At 31.5% G+C, this 17986-nt stretch overlaps 1 protein-coding gene across 1 annotated transcript; it reads left to right on the top strand.

The window, feature by feature from the left end:
* Positions 1–11064: 11064 nt before the first annotated feature.
* Positions 11065–16660, top strand: LOC132716718 (uncharacterized; the record flags this gene model as incomplete). Its single annotated transcript, XM_060700040.1, has 2 exons — positions 11065–11836; positions 16514–16660. Coding segments are annotated over exons 1-2 (705 nt in total), but the record flags the coding sequence as incomplete, so codon positions are not given.
* Between the last annotated feature and the right edge of the window lie 1326 nt (positions 16661–17986).

Here is a 17986-nt window from a genome sequence, read left to right as displayed (position 1 = left end):
TATATAAAATGGGTAAATCTTCTAGCTCCGTCTTTTAAAGATTGATAGGTACGAGAAAAAAAACACATTTAAAATGATAGTAGGATATTTTGTTCTAACTTGTACTATATCTATGTTTGTTCTTACGTGTTTTTTTTCTCAATTGTTAAAATATACAACAAAATTAGACATTGATGCTAAATGCAAATGTGCCTCGATCACAATTATAACTTTGTACTTGTGTGTATGAACATAGCACTTGCTGTTCATTATGAAATTGGTTAACACTATCTAAGAAATACTGATTCTGTGTTAGCTAAATAAAATGCTGAATTGCGATACATGTTTAATACTGTGCACCATGCCATTTTAAGACGTAAAACTTGTATTCCCTGTCTACTTGTAAAACAGTTATTTGTTTGTAACTCATGGACAGATTTTGTGATGAGGACAAAAATGTGTAAGCACTAATATAATGAACATATTAAGAACAAAGCAGATTGCACAAAACACACAGTCACACTTGTAGAATTAAAGTCTGATATATTACCACTATGGGATTATATCAAATAACATTAATTCCCTCCTTAACACATCATCTCCACCATGACAAATCTCAATGAAATTATTTAAAACGTTTACAAAACATACCTGAAAAACCAAAGTGGCCTGGCTTTCATAGGCTTCTAAAAAACGTTAAAAATGGGTTAGGGCCAAAATTTCATAAGGACGTTAAGTGACAAATCAAAAAGTCAAAAAGTCGAAAGTCAAAAAGTTTTAAAAACATCCCGTAAGTCGAAACTCAAAAGTGACCCCCGCAAAGGGCCTTCCTACAATTCAACCATAAATGTTGGCAATTTGAGTTTTTTGTTAAGGACGGAGACTACTTACGCAATAGTTCTGGCATTGCTTATCAGAGAGGCAACATGGCCGTGGAGAACACCTCTGGGCGTAAAACACTGGCCCGTGTTCCAGTAAGAAAAGAACAGGATCAGGATTTAAAAAATAATCCGAATTTTTATTTTCATTTATTATGGGGAAACGTAAAATTTGCATCTACATTGCTTGAGAATAAAAATGTTCATATAAAAATATAAACAATTGCTGATTTGCAAAGAAAACAACCCTATTTCGGGATAATATCGACAAATTACAAAACGAGGTAGAAATAATCAGATCAAAATAAGGATCAGTTTTAGGATCAAGATCAATATTCGGACCAACTGTAAAATGCTCATATCTTGCAAAAATAATAATGAATTTATATTTCATTAATATGCCATTTCAAGTCCAATTTTATCAAGTTATTATAAGGTATTTAATCTACGAGGATAAACAATAGAGAATATTTAATTTTTTTAATTTGATCCTGTTCCTGATCATTAAATCTTTGTGAACACAGGGCCTGGATTGTGCGACGTCGGTTGTTTTGTCAATATCACGCCCTCGATAGGAGTTAAAGGGTGAATACATGGGGTACATAAGCATGAGCCGCAACATGTTTGGGATTTTGAAATGGTATGATATTTATTAGATGTGCAACTGACGCAACTGTCGTAGGACTGTTGCATGGCTGTTGTACGAGGTAAACGACTGTCTTCCGATGTCAACTGTCATGTGACAGCACTCGATGATGTCACAAAAGGTCAATTCAAAATGGCCGCTTAAAAATACTAAAAAAGGTTATTAAAACTATGATACAATATGATGAAATTCATTATTCTTGTCAAAATCAAATGATTATTCAAAATTATCTAAGTTTAGACAATTATTAAGTTGATTAATAACAAATTTCTAGTAATATATAAGGTTAGCACGTAAAAATTACACAAAAACAAGGTCATTAAGGTCATATATACTTTTATTTCGCAAAGCATGATTATTAAAATCATGTAAGGTAATATGTCTTGAGGTAGCTCGCTACTTTCCGAACGAAATTCGTCAAAATCTCTGATCTCCATGAATTTTTGGTAACAAACATACAGATATGTCAGTTTTACATCCGCAGCTTTGTTTTGTAAAGAAAGAGCGAATGTTTGACCCCCCCCCCCCACCTAATCGGCGGCGGCGGCGGCATTGGGTCTTTAATCATTAAATGCCTTTTTTATCAATTCTTATTTGGTATTCTTCTTATAAATCTGATATTGTTCAGTAGACGTACTATGTCTTTATATTTATGTCTTTCTTTCAAAATTGCTGAATATACTGCGATTCTACAAACGCTGAATTTTGGTTATGATTTTGAAAGCATGTAGTAAAATCGTGAAGAAAAATATTTATGCAATAAAAAATACAATGCGTAAGATTTTTTGCTATTACCGTTTTAATATAAAATAAAGTTACGTAATCGTAATGATTTGGGTGACGTTTATATACGTTTGAATTAAAAAAATTACCAACTAGCAATTTTCTTATGCCAAAAATTACAACTCAAACAGGGGCTTGTTGAAATATATTCTTTTAATTGTTGATTATTTTCTCCATGAAATGCATGTGCTAGGTGATCACATTTACAATGTTTAATCCGACAATGCCTTTTATTAATACTTTTCTAATTTGCTGGTCGCAGTATCATGTATCTTTCAATTTATTTTTTTTTTTAAATAATTTTGACATTGTAATAGAATAGTAAATTAATTATATTTATTTTAATTTATACAACATTATATAATATATACAGTAAGCATATACAATCACACTGATAGATTTTATGGATTTGAAAACAAGTCAAATGTGACTTATGTTTATTCTTTTCCACACATAAGGTACTTGCAAATAAAAAATGCACATATTTTGTTAGTCTAAGAATAATACAGAAACAAGCAAATCAGAATTAAAATAAATAAATTTGTCAGGAAATTATTGTCTAGACAAGTAGAATAAGAAAAATCTGTTTCAGATTTATTTCATAATATTTATAGATTACACCAAGCAATTTCTATTACAAATTAAAATATTGTTTTAAACTAGTATTCAATTTAAGTTAATTATTCAGATGGTTTATATAGAATGTTTCGAAGAAAAAGAGACAAAAATATTTAAATAAAGTTTTGAATTAAGATAAATAATAGATAATATAAGTCTGCACACAGTATAATTTGGAAATGATGGACATAAAAAAATAATTGTTAGTTCGTTAAACGCTTGAAAGCTAGGATAAACTTTAGTTATTCCCTGCGGTCTGGAGACCGCAGGGTATTGGTACGCGTTTAACTTCTGAGGCATGGAGGAGCACGTGACCTGTTTTCGGTACATGGAGGAGCATGTGATCTGTAAACCGTACATGATTGGTAAATTGGCCTTTTGAAAACCTAGCTAAATACCGTTTGCCGATACGTTACGGATTTACCTCTAGGGAATTAGTCCGAACTACACCTAATTAGGAACAAAAAATTATAACGTGATATTTCTAATTTTCTATTACTATTTTACCGTTTAGGTTGCAAAAACTTGAATGATGTGTTTGAAAATTAACAATGTTTCTTTAAAATCTATCTCAAATTTTACAAATACTGAAAATCTACAAAATCAAAATATTCGTAGTGGCATCTGTCATAATAAATAGAGATATTTTCTGCGTTAACTTGTGTGTTTACTTTATTTATTTTTTTGCTCGGAATTATTCATAAAATGGTAGGCTTATTTAATCATTTTCTTAAAAAGAAATAATTGTTTTATCTTCGGCCTTCGCCGGTCTTCAACGGTCACCACTTTCCAAAGACCTTCTTCTATATTGATCGATTATTGTTAACTATATTCCTGATCAGACGTCCCCCCCCCCAAAAAAAAAAAAAAATAAATAAATAAAAAAAAATGTTGAAAATAGTTAAATGAAATATCTTTATATCATTAAAAATGTTCCCCGCAGGAAACCATTTTACTTGTAGTATAGTTGTACAAGTATTTGTGGATACACCTCTCCATAAGTTTACCTATACAGCTTTATATAGAGAAATGGGTCGGTAAGTCAAAGGCTTTGATGGATAATTCTTTTTAAACATAGCAGTGGCATTGGCTATTTTCCAGGAGGTAGGGAAGGTACATTTTGAAAGTAACATATTGAAAAAGTCAGCCGAAGGTTTAAACAGAATTGACGATCCTTCTCTCAGTAATCGGGAATGAATTAAATCTGGACCACAGGCTTTCAAAGGGTCAATTAACGAGGTAGCATATTTGACATCATCTCGTGTAATTGTAATTCGGGGAAGAGATGAGATTGATTTGGGAGTTGTGTGTTTTGAACGTCAATATGTGATTGTGTGCAAAATAAATTGCTAAGTTTTTCTACCTTCTCTGTGTCAGTGTTTGCAGAAATTACTTTATCAAAGAGGACTAGGACTGCTGATTTTGATTTTTTGTTTTTTTTGAAAGATTTTGTCAGTTAAAACAAATTTTTCGTTGAAATATTTGATGAGTTTATTTGTTCAATTAATTTATTTTGATATTCATTTTTACTTTTTCTTATGTTATGTGTTTGGTAACCGCATTCTGATTGCTCCATATTGTTGCCAAGATAACACTGTATTCATCAGTTTTGTTTTTCTGTGGGCCTTTTTGCGTTTTCATATTAGTCTACGTATGTTGTTGCTCATATCATTTGATCTAATTGTACCATTTTGTTAGGAATATTGTGGTCTTCGGTATTTTAAATTATATATGTTGTTTGGTTGACTGTTTCATCTATATCATTGTCAGTGTTTATTATGGATTGCCAGTCTGCCTAGTACACATCATTTATGTAGCCAGAAATATCACTCCTGTCATAAAGCCATATTTTGCGTTTGTATGTGGTACCCTTTGGTTTCGAAAAGTTTATTACTGATACAATTTGGCAATGAAAGAGGAAAACACCTGGAAGTAATGAGTCTGCAACAAAACTTGTTAGGATGTGATTTGTGTTCGTTACAAATATAACTACGTCGATTAGTGTGTTAGATCTTTCTGTAAAGTGGGTTGGTGTCATCATAAGTTGTTCTGCATTGTCAGAGGTTATGAGATTAGACAGTTTGCTTCAATTAGAATTTTGAAGATTTATGTTAAAATCACTCAAAAGCAGGTTCGAAATTTAAATACTGTACGCTATAATCACTGCGCTTTTTCAGGTTTACATTTTTGCTAATTTATTGCAATACAATACAGCTCGAATGACGTTGAGACCACTTAAAAAGAATTATACCGTATTTTGTGGGAACAGATCACGACTAATCTAGAAAGAAAATTCTTTTTTTGAATATTGAAAAAAAGAAAAGAAAAAAAAGGCAAACAAAAAAAGACAACAACAAAAACAACTCCCCCCCCCCCCCCCCAAAAAAAAAAAAAACAACAAAAAAAACAACAAAAAACACAAAAACAAAACAAAAAAAAACCCTGCCTATGTCGTTTGTAGTTTTCCATATCACCTTATCACCTATGGTACTTCTCTATTGGTTTAAAAAATCTCTTTTAGCACTTTTAAAACCATTAAACGTTCGTCATAATTAATGAAATTTCCGCCTTACAAGACAGTCATGGTACAGTAATCGAATGTTGTTTTCACAATTAATGCCCTAAGCAAATAAGCTTTTACTCCAGATACTTCATTTATTGCACAAAAGCCATTGGCTAATATAAAGAGCTAGATTCGCACAAAATGAAGGAAAGTTGTCCCTGTTTATGAAAACTATAACTATCAGTGCAATATATTTTTCTTAAGCTTTCGATCATTAGCAAAATGCCTAATACACTTTTCTTCGAATTGCGGTAATATATCGCATCTTTTAAAATGCAGCTATATCGACTTCGGTTGATGTTGTTGTTGATATTTCCAAGTTTTTCCCTTCTTCTTCATTAAGATGACATATATATGTATATATTATATGTATGCAGTGTAACAGTTCCGTCAAATACTAGTGAAAAGATTCGGTCAAATCATAGCACGAACGCCAGAGACACGCACGGACAAGTGACATAACCATACCTCTTATCTTAGGATAATTGACAGAGTCTATGTGAAAGTTCAGTAAGGGCTTTATAGTTTGGGCGGGGGTCGTTATTCTACAGGGGTTGGGGGGGGGGGCATTATTCTATGTGAGGGTCTTTCTTTACATATAGAGGAGTCATAATATTATGACTCCAAGTTCATAATATTATGACAGGGTGCCATTATTTTATAAAAAAAAAATATTGTCCCGGGGTCATTATTTTATGGGGGTCAGTTTTCAACGTTACACCGGTAATCAGGATATTGTCTGATCTCTCGGAAAATGCTTGATTTATACCCTGTTAAAGAAGAAGCCTATGTCTGGGGTCTATAAATACCACCTAGACGAAATTTACGACATTTTATATCAAGTTCCACCTATACACATTCGATACCACGTACATATAAATCAGATTTTGTATGAGATATGAAGCACTCTCTGATATAGATTGCTACTACACCACCGACTCTGTCTCTTGTTGCAACGAACTGGGCACTGGAAATTTCGTATTTCAGTGTCCATATTTTGCACTTCAGGACGAAGCCAGTTGTAAATAAAATAAGGATATTATATGGCTGTGTTTTGAGTTCAAGTATACATGTACTAAGTTAAGGTCTAAGATTCTGAATATTTAAACACTTTATACTTATCTCATAATTTATAAGCTCAGAAATATGAGATACAGAGCAAAACAGGGTGATGATATTTAATGTGTACTTGTCATTGCTTAATTCCAGGTCCTGTCTGTGACAGTGTCATAATTATCTTCTTGCATAAACGATATCATGAGTGATGGTATCTAACAACATTCAAGTAAGGCGTCATAGACAGAACAGAGTAATTATATATGTTTTATGTGCCACAAACCGTGTGCAGATACGTTAGAAATGAAACTTATTATATAAAAAATGAATAAAAATAAATAAATGAATTAATGGTAGTCACGTGGAGCGTTGATAAATAAGATTACTATGAAAATGTGTCTAGAGATTATTGAAAATTGTCTGGTAAATATAACTGTTTTCTATAAACATTATTTCAAATCAGTGGCAAAATGCATGATATGTAATAATACTAATAAAAAAATTTATTAAAAAGATTCACCTAATTACTTATTTCATTTAACGATATCTTTCATATTTGGTAGGTGGATACCTTAAACGGTCCTCTAATGTTTTGTGGCGTTAGGCGTCTCTAGGTCAAGGTCGCTTGTGTAAAAAATATTCTAAACATTTCTGCTCATACAGCCTTTATTTTTAAGTTAATGTCTTTCATGTTTATAATAGTCATACCAAATGAGGTCCTCTTCCTTTAAATAGTCACATTTTGCAAGACAACATAAAAAATTCAGTAAAATATACACGTAACAATGCAATATGTAATATCAGATGGACAAATGCACACGTAACAAGGCAAGATGAGATGTCAGAAGGATCCATGTAATGTTTGCACCAAAACTGTTCCATACAAACGCAATACGTTGGTTTTGTCGTGACGCGGCTCATATATCAAATAACACAACAGTGTCCTTTAACGAAGGGCATGCTACTTATTGTGTGTCAGTCTTGAATAAAAACTTATGTTGAAATTTTATTGGCTTTGTCTATCAAACTATAACTTCTTTTACATACGTCCAATATTTACTCAGGTAGTATGCACTTGGCAGAACTAACACTCATTCAAATTAAATATTACGTCACAATTTCTAGTATTAAAATAAATTTTAAAAATATTATCTTTTGATCAATGACTATATACATTTTATCAATATGTTAACTTATATGTTTCCTCCAAAATTGTAATAATACAAGGATTACACAAGCCAAGGTTCATGTCATTTTAACACTTACATAAACGAAAAATAATCCTTTAAAATGACCTATTCTGCATGACTTTAAGTTTTTAGAAAGCGGGATACACCGTAGATTAAAAGAATAACCAAATAGATGTTCTAATTACATTGTATTTATCTTCCATATTGTATTACACATTTTAGTTTGCCCATAATATCAAAATATGAAAGATCAATAAAGTCTCTCTTTTGCAACGTATGATTAACTGTACATGTTGATATGAAAGTAATGAATTATAAAATATAAACAAAGGGCAATAACTCCAAAACTAGGAAAGGCAGAGTTATGATTCTTGTGCACAATGAGATCTATATACTCACAAAGTTTCATGTTGATTTATGCTCCGGACAAGAAAAGCGGAAGGACGGACGCACGGATAGACGGACGGTCAGACAAAGTGACGACTATATGCTCATCTTTCGGGGAGGATAAAAATGAATGATTTTGTCTATGTTGGAAGAAGGGCAACATTTACTTTATTTACCGGATTATGTTAATAATGAATAAGGAGAACTGATGCTTAAGATCCTACATTAGATTTAACGTTTATGAGTTAAATCATACAATGGTTCAAACAGTGACGATTTACAATATAATATACAAATATTTATTTAGTAACTGTAATGATCTGTTGACTTATTAATATTAAAAAAATATATGATTTGAACATATTGGATTAATGTAAAGGAAAGAAAAATATATATATGCCGTATTAAAATTATGTGCAGGGAATATCCCTGGACCTCTAAAAACAACAAACATAATTGAACATTGCAAATTCGGTTTTATCAAAATAGAAAATAAAAGAACGCACATAACGGTCAATTTGAAAATGTTGTAGGCTCGGTTTTTTTAGTTATATATTTGTCATATACATAATTTAATTTAATTACAATAAAAGAGAACAACATCGACAGGCCCCTAAAATGACTATTAAAGTAGTGCTGGATGATCCCAATGATCTGTCCAAATGAATCATAATAGATATATAATCTCATATTAAACCTCACTATATAATATAATGACGTCACATGTTGTGATAGATCAGGGGCGACTAATCTATACATACTGAAGAAAACGGAATGTTCTAGTAATCTCTCCTGGCTGCAAAAACTGACGCGGGTGTAATTTCAGTTTTCGGGTTGCTCAAATGCATATTTAACCTGAGAAATATGTGTTATATCTTTTATTAAAAAAAAATGTTTCTTTTAGCAGAAACAGAAGGTCAGGAAACATAATTTTTTTTTTACTTTTCTACATGTAGTTCTTATCCAAAAAAAAGAGTGAGATCAATTTCAGGAACTAATTTTATAAAAACTTCCATGAACATGTTATAAGGAATGAGCGCATATCTATCTCGTTTTATATAGTGACAATTGTGTTTATTTTGCTTGTGAGCCGGTGGTCACGGGTTCGAATGGCGAGGGCAAGATATTCTTCATATGCAAGAGCTTATTCTTGTGAAGAACTTGAAATGTTCGTAAAGATACATTAAGCCATATAAATACACTGTAAAATATTTCATTACATATATACCTATAACAAATGACAATCACTCCCCTATCAGATAAGTGTTAACTGATATCACGGAGTTTTGAATTAGATAAAGTCCTGCCATTTTTTGTTAAAACTTGAATATATAAAATATCAATAAATCAACATGAATTGTCATAAAATTCAATATGGCATTGTGTTAAAGTAGTCACAAAGAAAACTCTATAAAAGAACTATGTTTATTTGCCAACAAAATCCATGGTATGATCAAATGATGCGACATTTGTTTTAAACACGCGAGGGTATGATTTCAACTAGAGTTTATGATTATAAACATAACCAGACCAATAATAAAACTGTTATAGGATACATAAGCAAATCTATGTGTTGGCACTTAACCCATTAATGTAGCTTTATATCGTTATCAAAGAAAAAAAAACAATAGAAAAAATCTTACTGGTTAAAAAAACACACTTAAAGCAAAGTCGAAATATAAAACATTTATTGATAACTAGAATCACAACTGTTATAGTGTTACTGTCCTGGAATAATAACAGGACAATCCACTTGAAGGGTAAGTCTGCATTATTATTCGAGATTGGAAGTCATAACAAATTAATATAGTTTTATTTTAATAAGAATGTTTAACGTTGATGTGGCTCAGTTGGCAAACCAATGTTACTGTAACCTTTAGTGGTTTGCACGGGTTCGAACCTTACGCTCTTTAATGCTGTGATGAACTGATGATGTTATTATTGTTGTCTTCTAAATTCTAATTGTTTGTTCTTCGAAATTTCTATTTATTTCTTTTTTTTTCATTTTTGTTCCCCTCTTTATAAAGAAAACTACTACATGCCAAGTGATTAAATTGTGTTCTAAATTCAATTTTATATAACATTTTAAAAATCAGACTATTTAAAATATACTACGATCACGAAATGTGAATTATTTTAATACATGAATCAATATATAACACATGTTATTTCATTATACTTTTTTCATTTCTATTAATGACGTAGATCTTAATTTCGTATATATTTCGCGTGATGTTTGAGCTTCTACACAAGTGCATATCAACCCATGTACACAAGTATTTTATCTAATGCATTTATAAGTATTTACACAAAATCGTCAAACAAGAAAAAGAGACCTAAAACAATCAAATGTTATAATGCCTAACCATAACGTAAATATGAACACGGACGCTCTGTCTAAGTACTGCACTATGAAGGGTGAAAGCTGAAATCAAACAACAACAACCGGGAATTTAATATAGCCAAAAGTTTTGAAATTTCAGTTTTCTTATTTAGAGTTGATAATTTTGTAATGTAATTTGTTATACTATAATTAATGCCTGTGTAATGGGCTTAATTTTAGGGGAAAGTATCTCAGGTTGTGGCAAGGTGAAATAGCCTGTGGGCTAGGGATACTAAAAATCACCGTAAACATAAATATAGGAAAGTTAAGGAGAGTATTTGAATAATATTTCCTGAATCTGTAGAGCCTTCAAGGTACGTATGGCACGTATCATTACACTTCAGTGTGTGATATCAAAAGTTCACCTTCGATGATCCTGAATGATGGCGACCTTAAAACCTTCATCTACAATTAAACATATAACATGCATGACAGACCAAGGACCATCATTGCTCTGTTCTACTTTTTTAAATTAGAGAGTTTCTACCCATGGTATCAAATGAACATTTTCTGGTTTATAAATGTTTATTTCAGAATTGTTTTCTGACATCAAATAGAAATATCATTCATTTCTAATTTTAGGTTACTAGTGTACAATGGATGAAAACTACAAATCGATCTGGTATTGTATGGCTGTAAAGAAAATGTGAATATTGTTTTATGTATCTTCAACTAAAGGAGAGAATCCCCAGTACCTTCATGCATAAGTCTGTCTTTGATTTATGATAACTACAAGAATATTGATGACATTATTATAATATAATTTGTGATATGGATTAGATTCACGGAGGAAAAATGGCTTCAGTAACTTTGTCTAAAAAACTGTCTAACTCAAGATACAATAACTGGGTAAAGGCTAGTTTAGCAGTTTTGATAACAAAAGAAGGTATTGAACCTTTTGTTGAACGTGAAATTAAACAGTTCCAGCAGAAATGTTTAATAGATATATGTAACAACCAGGGTCGTCCATCTGGAACAATTTGTACAAACTGTTGCACTGAAAAAGTAGTTAATTGTCCAGGAAAGAGAAATTGTAATGTGGTAAATGGAACATGCAGGATTCATGGAAATTCTCTTCCTCCTTGTCCGAACAAGATCTGTCACTATTTCAAAACTGAAATTCAGAAGTCCCATAGATACAATGGTCCATCCTACAAAAACACTGATGCTACTCAGTGGTGCAGTAAATCCTGGGAGGTCGCTAAGTGCTTCATGCCCCCAGATGGTTATAAAGATGTTGTGTCTGCATCAGATACAGATTTTAATGGAGTCAACAGTGTTATCATAAACTGCAGATGTTTTCAGGCAAAAGTTACAGATGATCTTAGAAAGAAAGGAAACATTTTTGAAAAGGTAAAGTAACTTTTCTTTTTTTCCCTTTTCTTGTTCTGTCATTTAAATCACCTGACGAGCTATTTAGACCATTATTTAAGTTAAAAATGATTTTGGCAAGTTGACATATTCCCATAAAATGGCATCTATTGTCAATGTTAAATGATTGAAATTTTCAGAAATGGTAATAATTTTAGAAGAGAGAGCGAGAGCGAGAGCGAGAGCCAATTCATATTTGAACACCATTATCTTATTTGTGTTATATAATTGAAGTATGACCTGGAAATCAAACTAAAGTTATTGAATTTTTCTTAAATTCTGATTTTCATTGACATATATTTATACTTGGACAAAACAAATGTTTTGACACAACATGCTAATTTTTTACACTATGACCTTAACCTTATCCACAGCTTTTAATGCAAGTACTTTGATTAAGCAAAGGCTGTTCAAAGAAGCTAAGTCTTTCACAGGCACAGATCCACTGAGGGGACGGGTGGCGCCCGGGGCTTAAGCACCCATCCTACCTTAGATCCGTTAGCAGGCTGTTTTTTTTTCTTTCAAATAAGGGACAGAAAGAGTAACATATAAGCAAAAACTGGCTAAAAAAATGTTGATCACGACACGAAATTTCTGGACCACTGCTGAGCTTCCTGTCTAAAACATTATCATTCCTTATTTAGCAACATGTTTGAGGAAACAATCATGGTTTTAATATGAAACTTACATTTATCATATTAATATGAAATAATATTTTTTCTTTATCAAATGTAAGACACTCACGATTTGAAACAAATTTATTATGGGAAGAAATTTTGGATAAACAAAATAAATTAAGATATCAAATTTATGAAACTTTTAAATGTACATGTCTTGTAAAATAAGGTATTATGATAATTTATTCATGGCCATAAAAAGGAAACATGTATAGATAGTGTAACTACTCTAACTTGTTCCTCTGTGTGTGCGTTCAAACACCTTTTAAGACCAATAACTCTGTCTTGTATAAACTGATCTTGATTCAATTTTTTGGTATTTTGTTTGTTTTGGCGAAGACATTAAGTATAATGATATGGTATGTCAAGTTCGGATATGAGCCACCTGGGTCAAAAACTAGATAATACAGTCCAAATATTGAAAAACCATTTTGACACTCTGGGTGCTACTGTTTTAGGAAATTGGTCAGAAAGGTTGTTTGGGATTTCTAACTCAAGTTTAGTATGGGCCAAATGGGGTCAAATACTAGGTCGCACAACCCACATATCGAAAAAACATTCTAATACACTTGTTACTGTATATAGTAACAAATTTGCCTATGATTTCAACTTATTATGACTGTCACGTGACCGAAAATCAGTTTGTGGCCAGGGGCCGAAAACTGATATTCATAATCAGCCCGCTGAACACGAGTACAACGTGCACAAACTGAAACAATGAAGTCACATTTTAAGTCATCAAACAGCTAGATGTAAACGTGAAAGTAGGATTGAAGCACAAATTGCTTTATTTAATAACTAGAACATACGCGTAATTCCTACAAACACAGCTTTATTAAAATTTTAAGAAAAAGTATTAGCTACAATTTCAAAAGGCAAGCAACTCTGTAGAAGTTACTGTATAATTTTCAGTTGAAATCTACCGAGATAGGAATTTCAACGAAATAAATATCAAAGTAATTTTTAGAGCTATCAATTGTATTAAAGACATTTATACATATAGATGGGCCAGAAGGTGATAATCGGCCCGGAAATGAATAATGCCCTCGGGGACTGCTTTTTTGTCCAAATATCCTTGAAATTGATCAAAAATATTGTCAAAATGATTTCTAGCTCATGTTCTAGATAGTTTATATGGGGTCAAAAACTACATCACATATCTAATATGGCTTAACATGGGTTAGCTTAATATGGAAACACTTTATTAATTCTCTTGAGGCTACTGTTTCAGTCTAAATATCCTGGAAATTGTCCAGAAAGGTTGTTTAGATGATTTCCAAATCAGTTTTAAATATAGGTCACCCGGGGTCAAAAAACTTGCTAAAATTCGAATATGAGTCATTTAAGGTCAAAAACTTGGTCACATAGCCAGAATACAGAAAAACTTTGTTGGCACTCTATAGGCTTCTGTTTTGGTTAAAAAATCTTATATTTGTCAGAAAGGTTGTTTTGGTGATTTCTTGTTCAAATTCAAATATTGGTCAAATGGGGTCAAAAGCTAGGTCACACAGCCTAAACATATAAAACATGATCACATTCTAGAGGCTTCTGTTTTGGTCTGAATATTCTAGAAATGGTCAGAAAGGTTATTAATCATGTAATCATGTAACATGTTTACCTTTATGCCGAAATAAATAAATCTATCTATCTATCTATCTATCTATCTATCTATCTATCTATCTATCTATCTATCTATCTATCTATCTATCTATCTATCTATCTATCTATCTATCTATCTATCTATCTATCTATCTATCTATCTATCTATCTATCTATCTATCTATCTATCTATCTATCTATCTATCTATCTATCTATCTATCTATCTATCTATCTATCTATCTATCTATCTATCTATCTATCTATCTATCTATCTATCTATCTATCTATCTATCTATCTATCTATCTATCTATCTATCTATCTATCTATCTATCTATCTATCTATCTATCTATCTATCTATCTATCTATCTATCTATCTATCTATCTATCTATCTATCTATCTATCTATCTATCTATCTATCTATCTATCTATCTATCTATCTATCTATCTATCTATCTATCTATCTATCTATCTATCTATCTATCTATCTATCTATCTATCTATCTATCTATCTATCTATCTATCTATCTATCTATCTATCTATTTATCTATCTATCTATCTATTTATCTATCTATCTATCTATCTATCTATCTATCTATCTATCTATCTATCTATCTATTATCTATCTATCTATCTATCTATCTATCTATCTATTTTGATAATTATCTCGACTTGAAGATGTATTACCCTATAACACTAAGACAAAATATGGAAAAATCATTTTTGTACTATTCAGCCTAAATATCCCGAAAATGTGTCAGAAAGGTTGTTTGTTGATTTCTACCTCAAGTCTGAATATGAGTCATCTTGGGTCAAAAACTAGGTCACACGGCCAGAATATAGTACATTTAGAGGGTTCTGTTTCCGTTCAAATATCATCGAATTGGTCAGAAAGGTTGTTTAGATGATTTCTGGCTCAAGTTTGTATATGGGCCATAATGGTCAAAATCTAGGTCACACAGCTCAAATAAAAAAAAAAGTTGTTTAAAATCTATAGGCAATATTTTTTGCCTAAATATTCTTGAAATTGGTCAGAACTGTTGATTAAATTCTCATGAATATGGGTCATCTATAGTCATAAACTAGGCCATAGAGCCCAAATGTGAAAAGAACTATATTATTCTTAGCCTATATATCCTAAAAGTTTCTTAGCAAAATTGTTTAAATATATTCTATGTCATGTTCGAATAATTTTATGTATATGGGTTATTTTGGGTCAAAAACCTGGTTGCACAACCCATATATGGAAAACATTGTTTATAATTGAACTTTTTAGGTGCAGGTATGATCGTTTTGATATCAGATTATGACATCTATCTTCTTTTCATTCATAGCTTGTATTAATTAGGAAACCTCAATAATCAGGTGAGCTATACAAAGGCCATTATGTCCCTCTTCTTTTCAAATTATGCTCATATACAGACAAATATGAGCACTGTCACCCGTAAATAATGACCATGTAGGTATTTGAACGCTATTTTTATCAACGAAAATATTTCCTCTTACTTTAAAAGGTTTTGTTTGCAAACACGTTTTATGAGATACCATCTATACAGTCCTGTCATCGCATCTTTATTGATATTATTCAGTGAACTGTCATACATAGACTTTGGGCTTTCAGACGCATTTTTATCTATATTTCATAATGCAAGTTCAAGCCAGTTTGATAGAATTAACATTGCATATAAAATCTTAAAGAATAAACAGTGGATAAACTTTGCAAAACAAATTTATCTTTATGTTAAACCTTAAATGCTTCTGAACGTGGGATTTGATTTCATAAGAAAAAATATCTGAAGATTCCTGTGGTAATGTTCATATTGTTGTAAAAAGAAATCCTGTTAATAAGTATTCTCAAAAATAAGCTACCCTTTGAAACAATAAATATTTGATGAAATGATATAGGTGAGAAATAATAAAATAGACAATAGCGTAGCTTCTACAGGCTGTGACATTTATTTTATTATTTCTAGGTAGTTAAACATATAAATATGTTTTTGTTCTTAATTTTTAATAAAAACTATCCTGTTATTAGGTATTGTTAAAAAATACGCTACCCTTTGAAACAATGAATATATAAGGAAGCTATTTAGGTAAGAGATAAGGAAATAGACAGTAGCGTAGCTTCTATAGGCTGCGGCATATTTTTTCAAAGGTACTTAAAATATAAATATATTTTGTCTACCTGTAATACTTGATATTCCCTTACGTTATTGTAAAAACTATAAGGAAAACACATCTCTGACAATCAAGAGCATAAAAAACTAATTTTGGACTGTATGCTCCCAAACTCCCAAGCTTTAAATTGGTCTGCATATCAATATCGACCAAGCTATGCCCCATGAATAAAGGACCTGTATGTTTTGATTCTATATTCACAGGGTAGAGAGATTGGTAAGGCTGTTCGACACGCCCCTATTCTTGAAGTGGTAGATACAGATTTGAATCAATATTTCATTGACCTTGATAACCTTCTGTCAGATACTGGACACTTGAATGCACAGTTAGCACGGAAAAGATTATCTGAGGTTTGTAAAACTTACTTTTGTATTAAGTGACATAGTTTTGACCAAGGTGTTACTACTCAATACAAAGTTTATGTTACCGATAATCTGATTTATGATATTTCTTACTTGCAAAATAATAATGTTTCTTTGTAAAATATGTCACTTTAAATGAAACAGGAACAAAATGTAAACACCTGTTAAGTATGTATTTCATGCCTTCAAATGCTAGATTTAATATTATTAATGGAGAAGAATTATTGTCCAATACAATCAAGCGTGTATTAAGCGACCCCACAGGGGAAAGACCAAAATGGTTGCTTAATGAGAAAGAAATCAAAATTTATTCTTGACATCTTTCTTTTGTGGTGGACAAGTTTTTTTTAACTTCATTAATATAAATGTTTAATAATTATAACGTACCGATGATTTAAATTCATAAAATATAAAAGAATAGCTTTCTGATATTTATTGAATCCATTACAATTACATGTTTGACATTTTTCCAGAATTTTTAAGCTTCTCCATTGCTTTTCCTTGTCCTCGACAGGAAAAATCTTATGAGTGAAGATGCTTTCTGCATTTTTCGTTTGAGATAAATAAGTTAGCAACATCTAATTGCAACAACTAATTTAATTGCTGATCAAGGTCTATTCAATGCAGTCTAAATATCAACAGCGAAATGTATACACCATCTCAGTAGGGGCGGAGCGTTGCATTGTTTACCGATTTTATTGGATAATACGCGTCAAGTTATACTTAACTTCATTTGCATGTGCTAAATGTTTGGGAAATATAGTTTTTTCACATGTTGTGTTTTGATTGTTGACACTGGAGACATTAGGAGGCGGCATTCTCTATAACACAAACACTTGACATGTAAAAGTGGTTGCTTAATCTCAATTAGCTGACTTTACTAGCGGTCGCTGGTCGCGTTGAGCAATAGTCGCTTAATACATTCAAGATAAAGAGAAAATTTACAGTGACCGCATAAGACAAAAATCGCTTAATACACGTGGTCGCATGGGCAAGTTAGACTTTACTATTTTCTGTTGGATTAACGAATCTGTGATGTTTCAAACTTAGTATTTCAATAATTTTATCTTTATAAAAGTGCATCATTTCACTGCATTCTTCAAAACAGCGTCCCGCGATGTATTTATAACGCTTTAGTGTGTTTGTTAGAAATAAAAACATCGGGAAACGAATTGTCATTTGAATATAAAGTGCGAACTGGTCGATGATCGATATCAGAGGGGTTTGATTATCTTTATGTATTTTATCATTGATAAATTTCATTTTCACCTTTCTTCCTTCGATTTGACATTTAATCCCTGTCACACATGAATG

This window comes from Ruditapes philippinarum, unplaced genomic scaffold (assembly GCF_026571515.1).
Source record: "Ruditapes philippinarum isolate M1 unplaced genomic scaffold, ASM2657151v2 ctg1695_1_1_1_1, whole genome shotgun sequence".
Lineage (NCBI taxonomy): Eukaryota > Metazoa > Mollusca > Bivalvia > Venerida > Veneridae > Ruditapes > Ruditapes philippinarum.
Note: the sequence above shows the minus strand (reverse complement) of the source record. Positions and strands in the feature narration are given on the sequence as shown.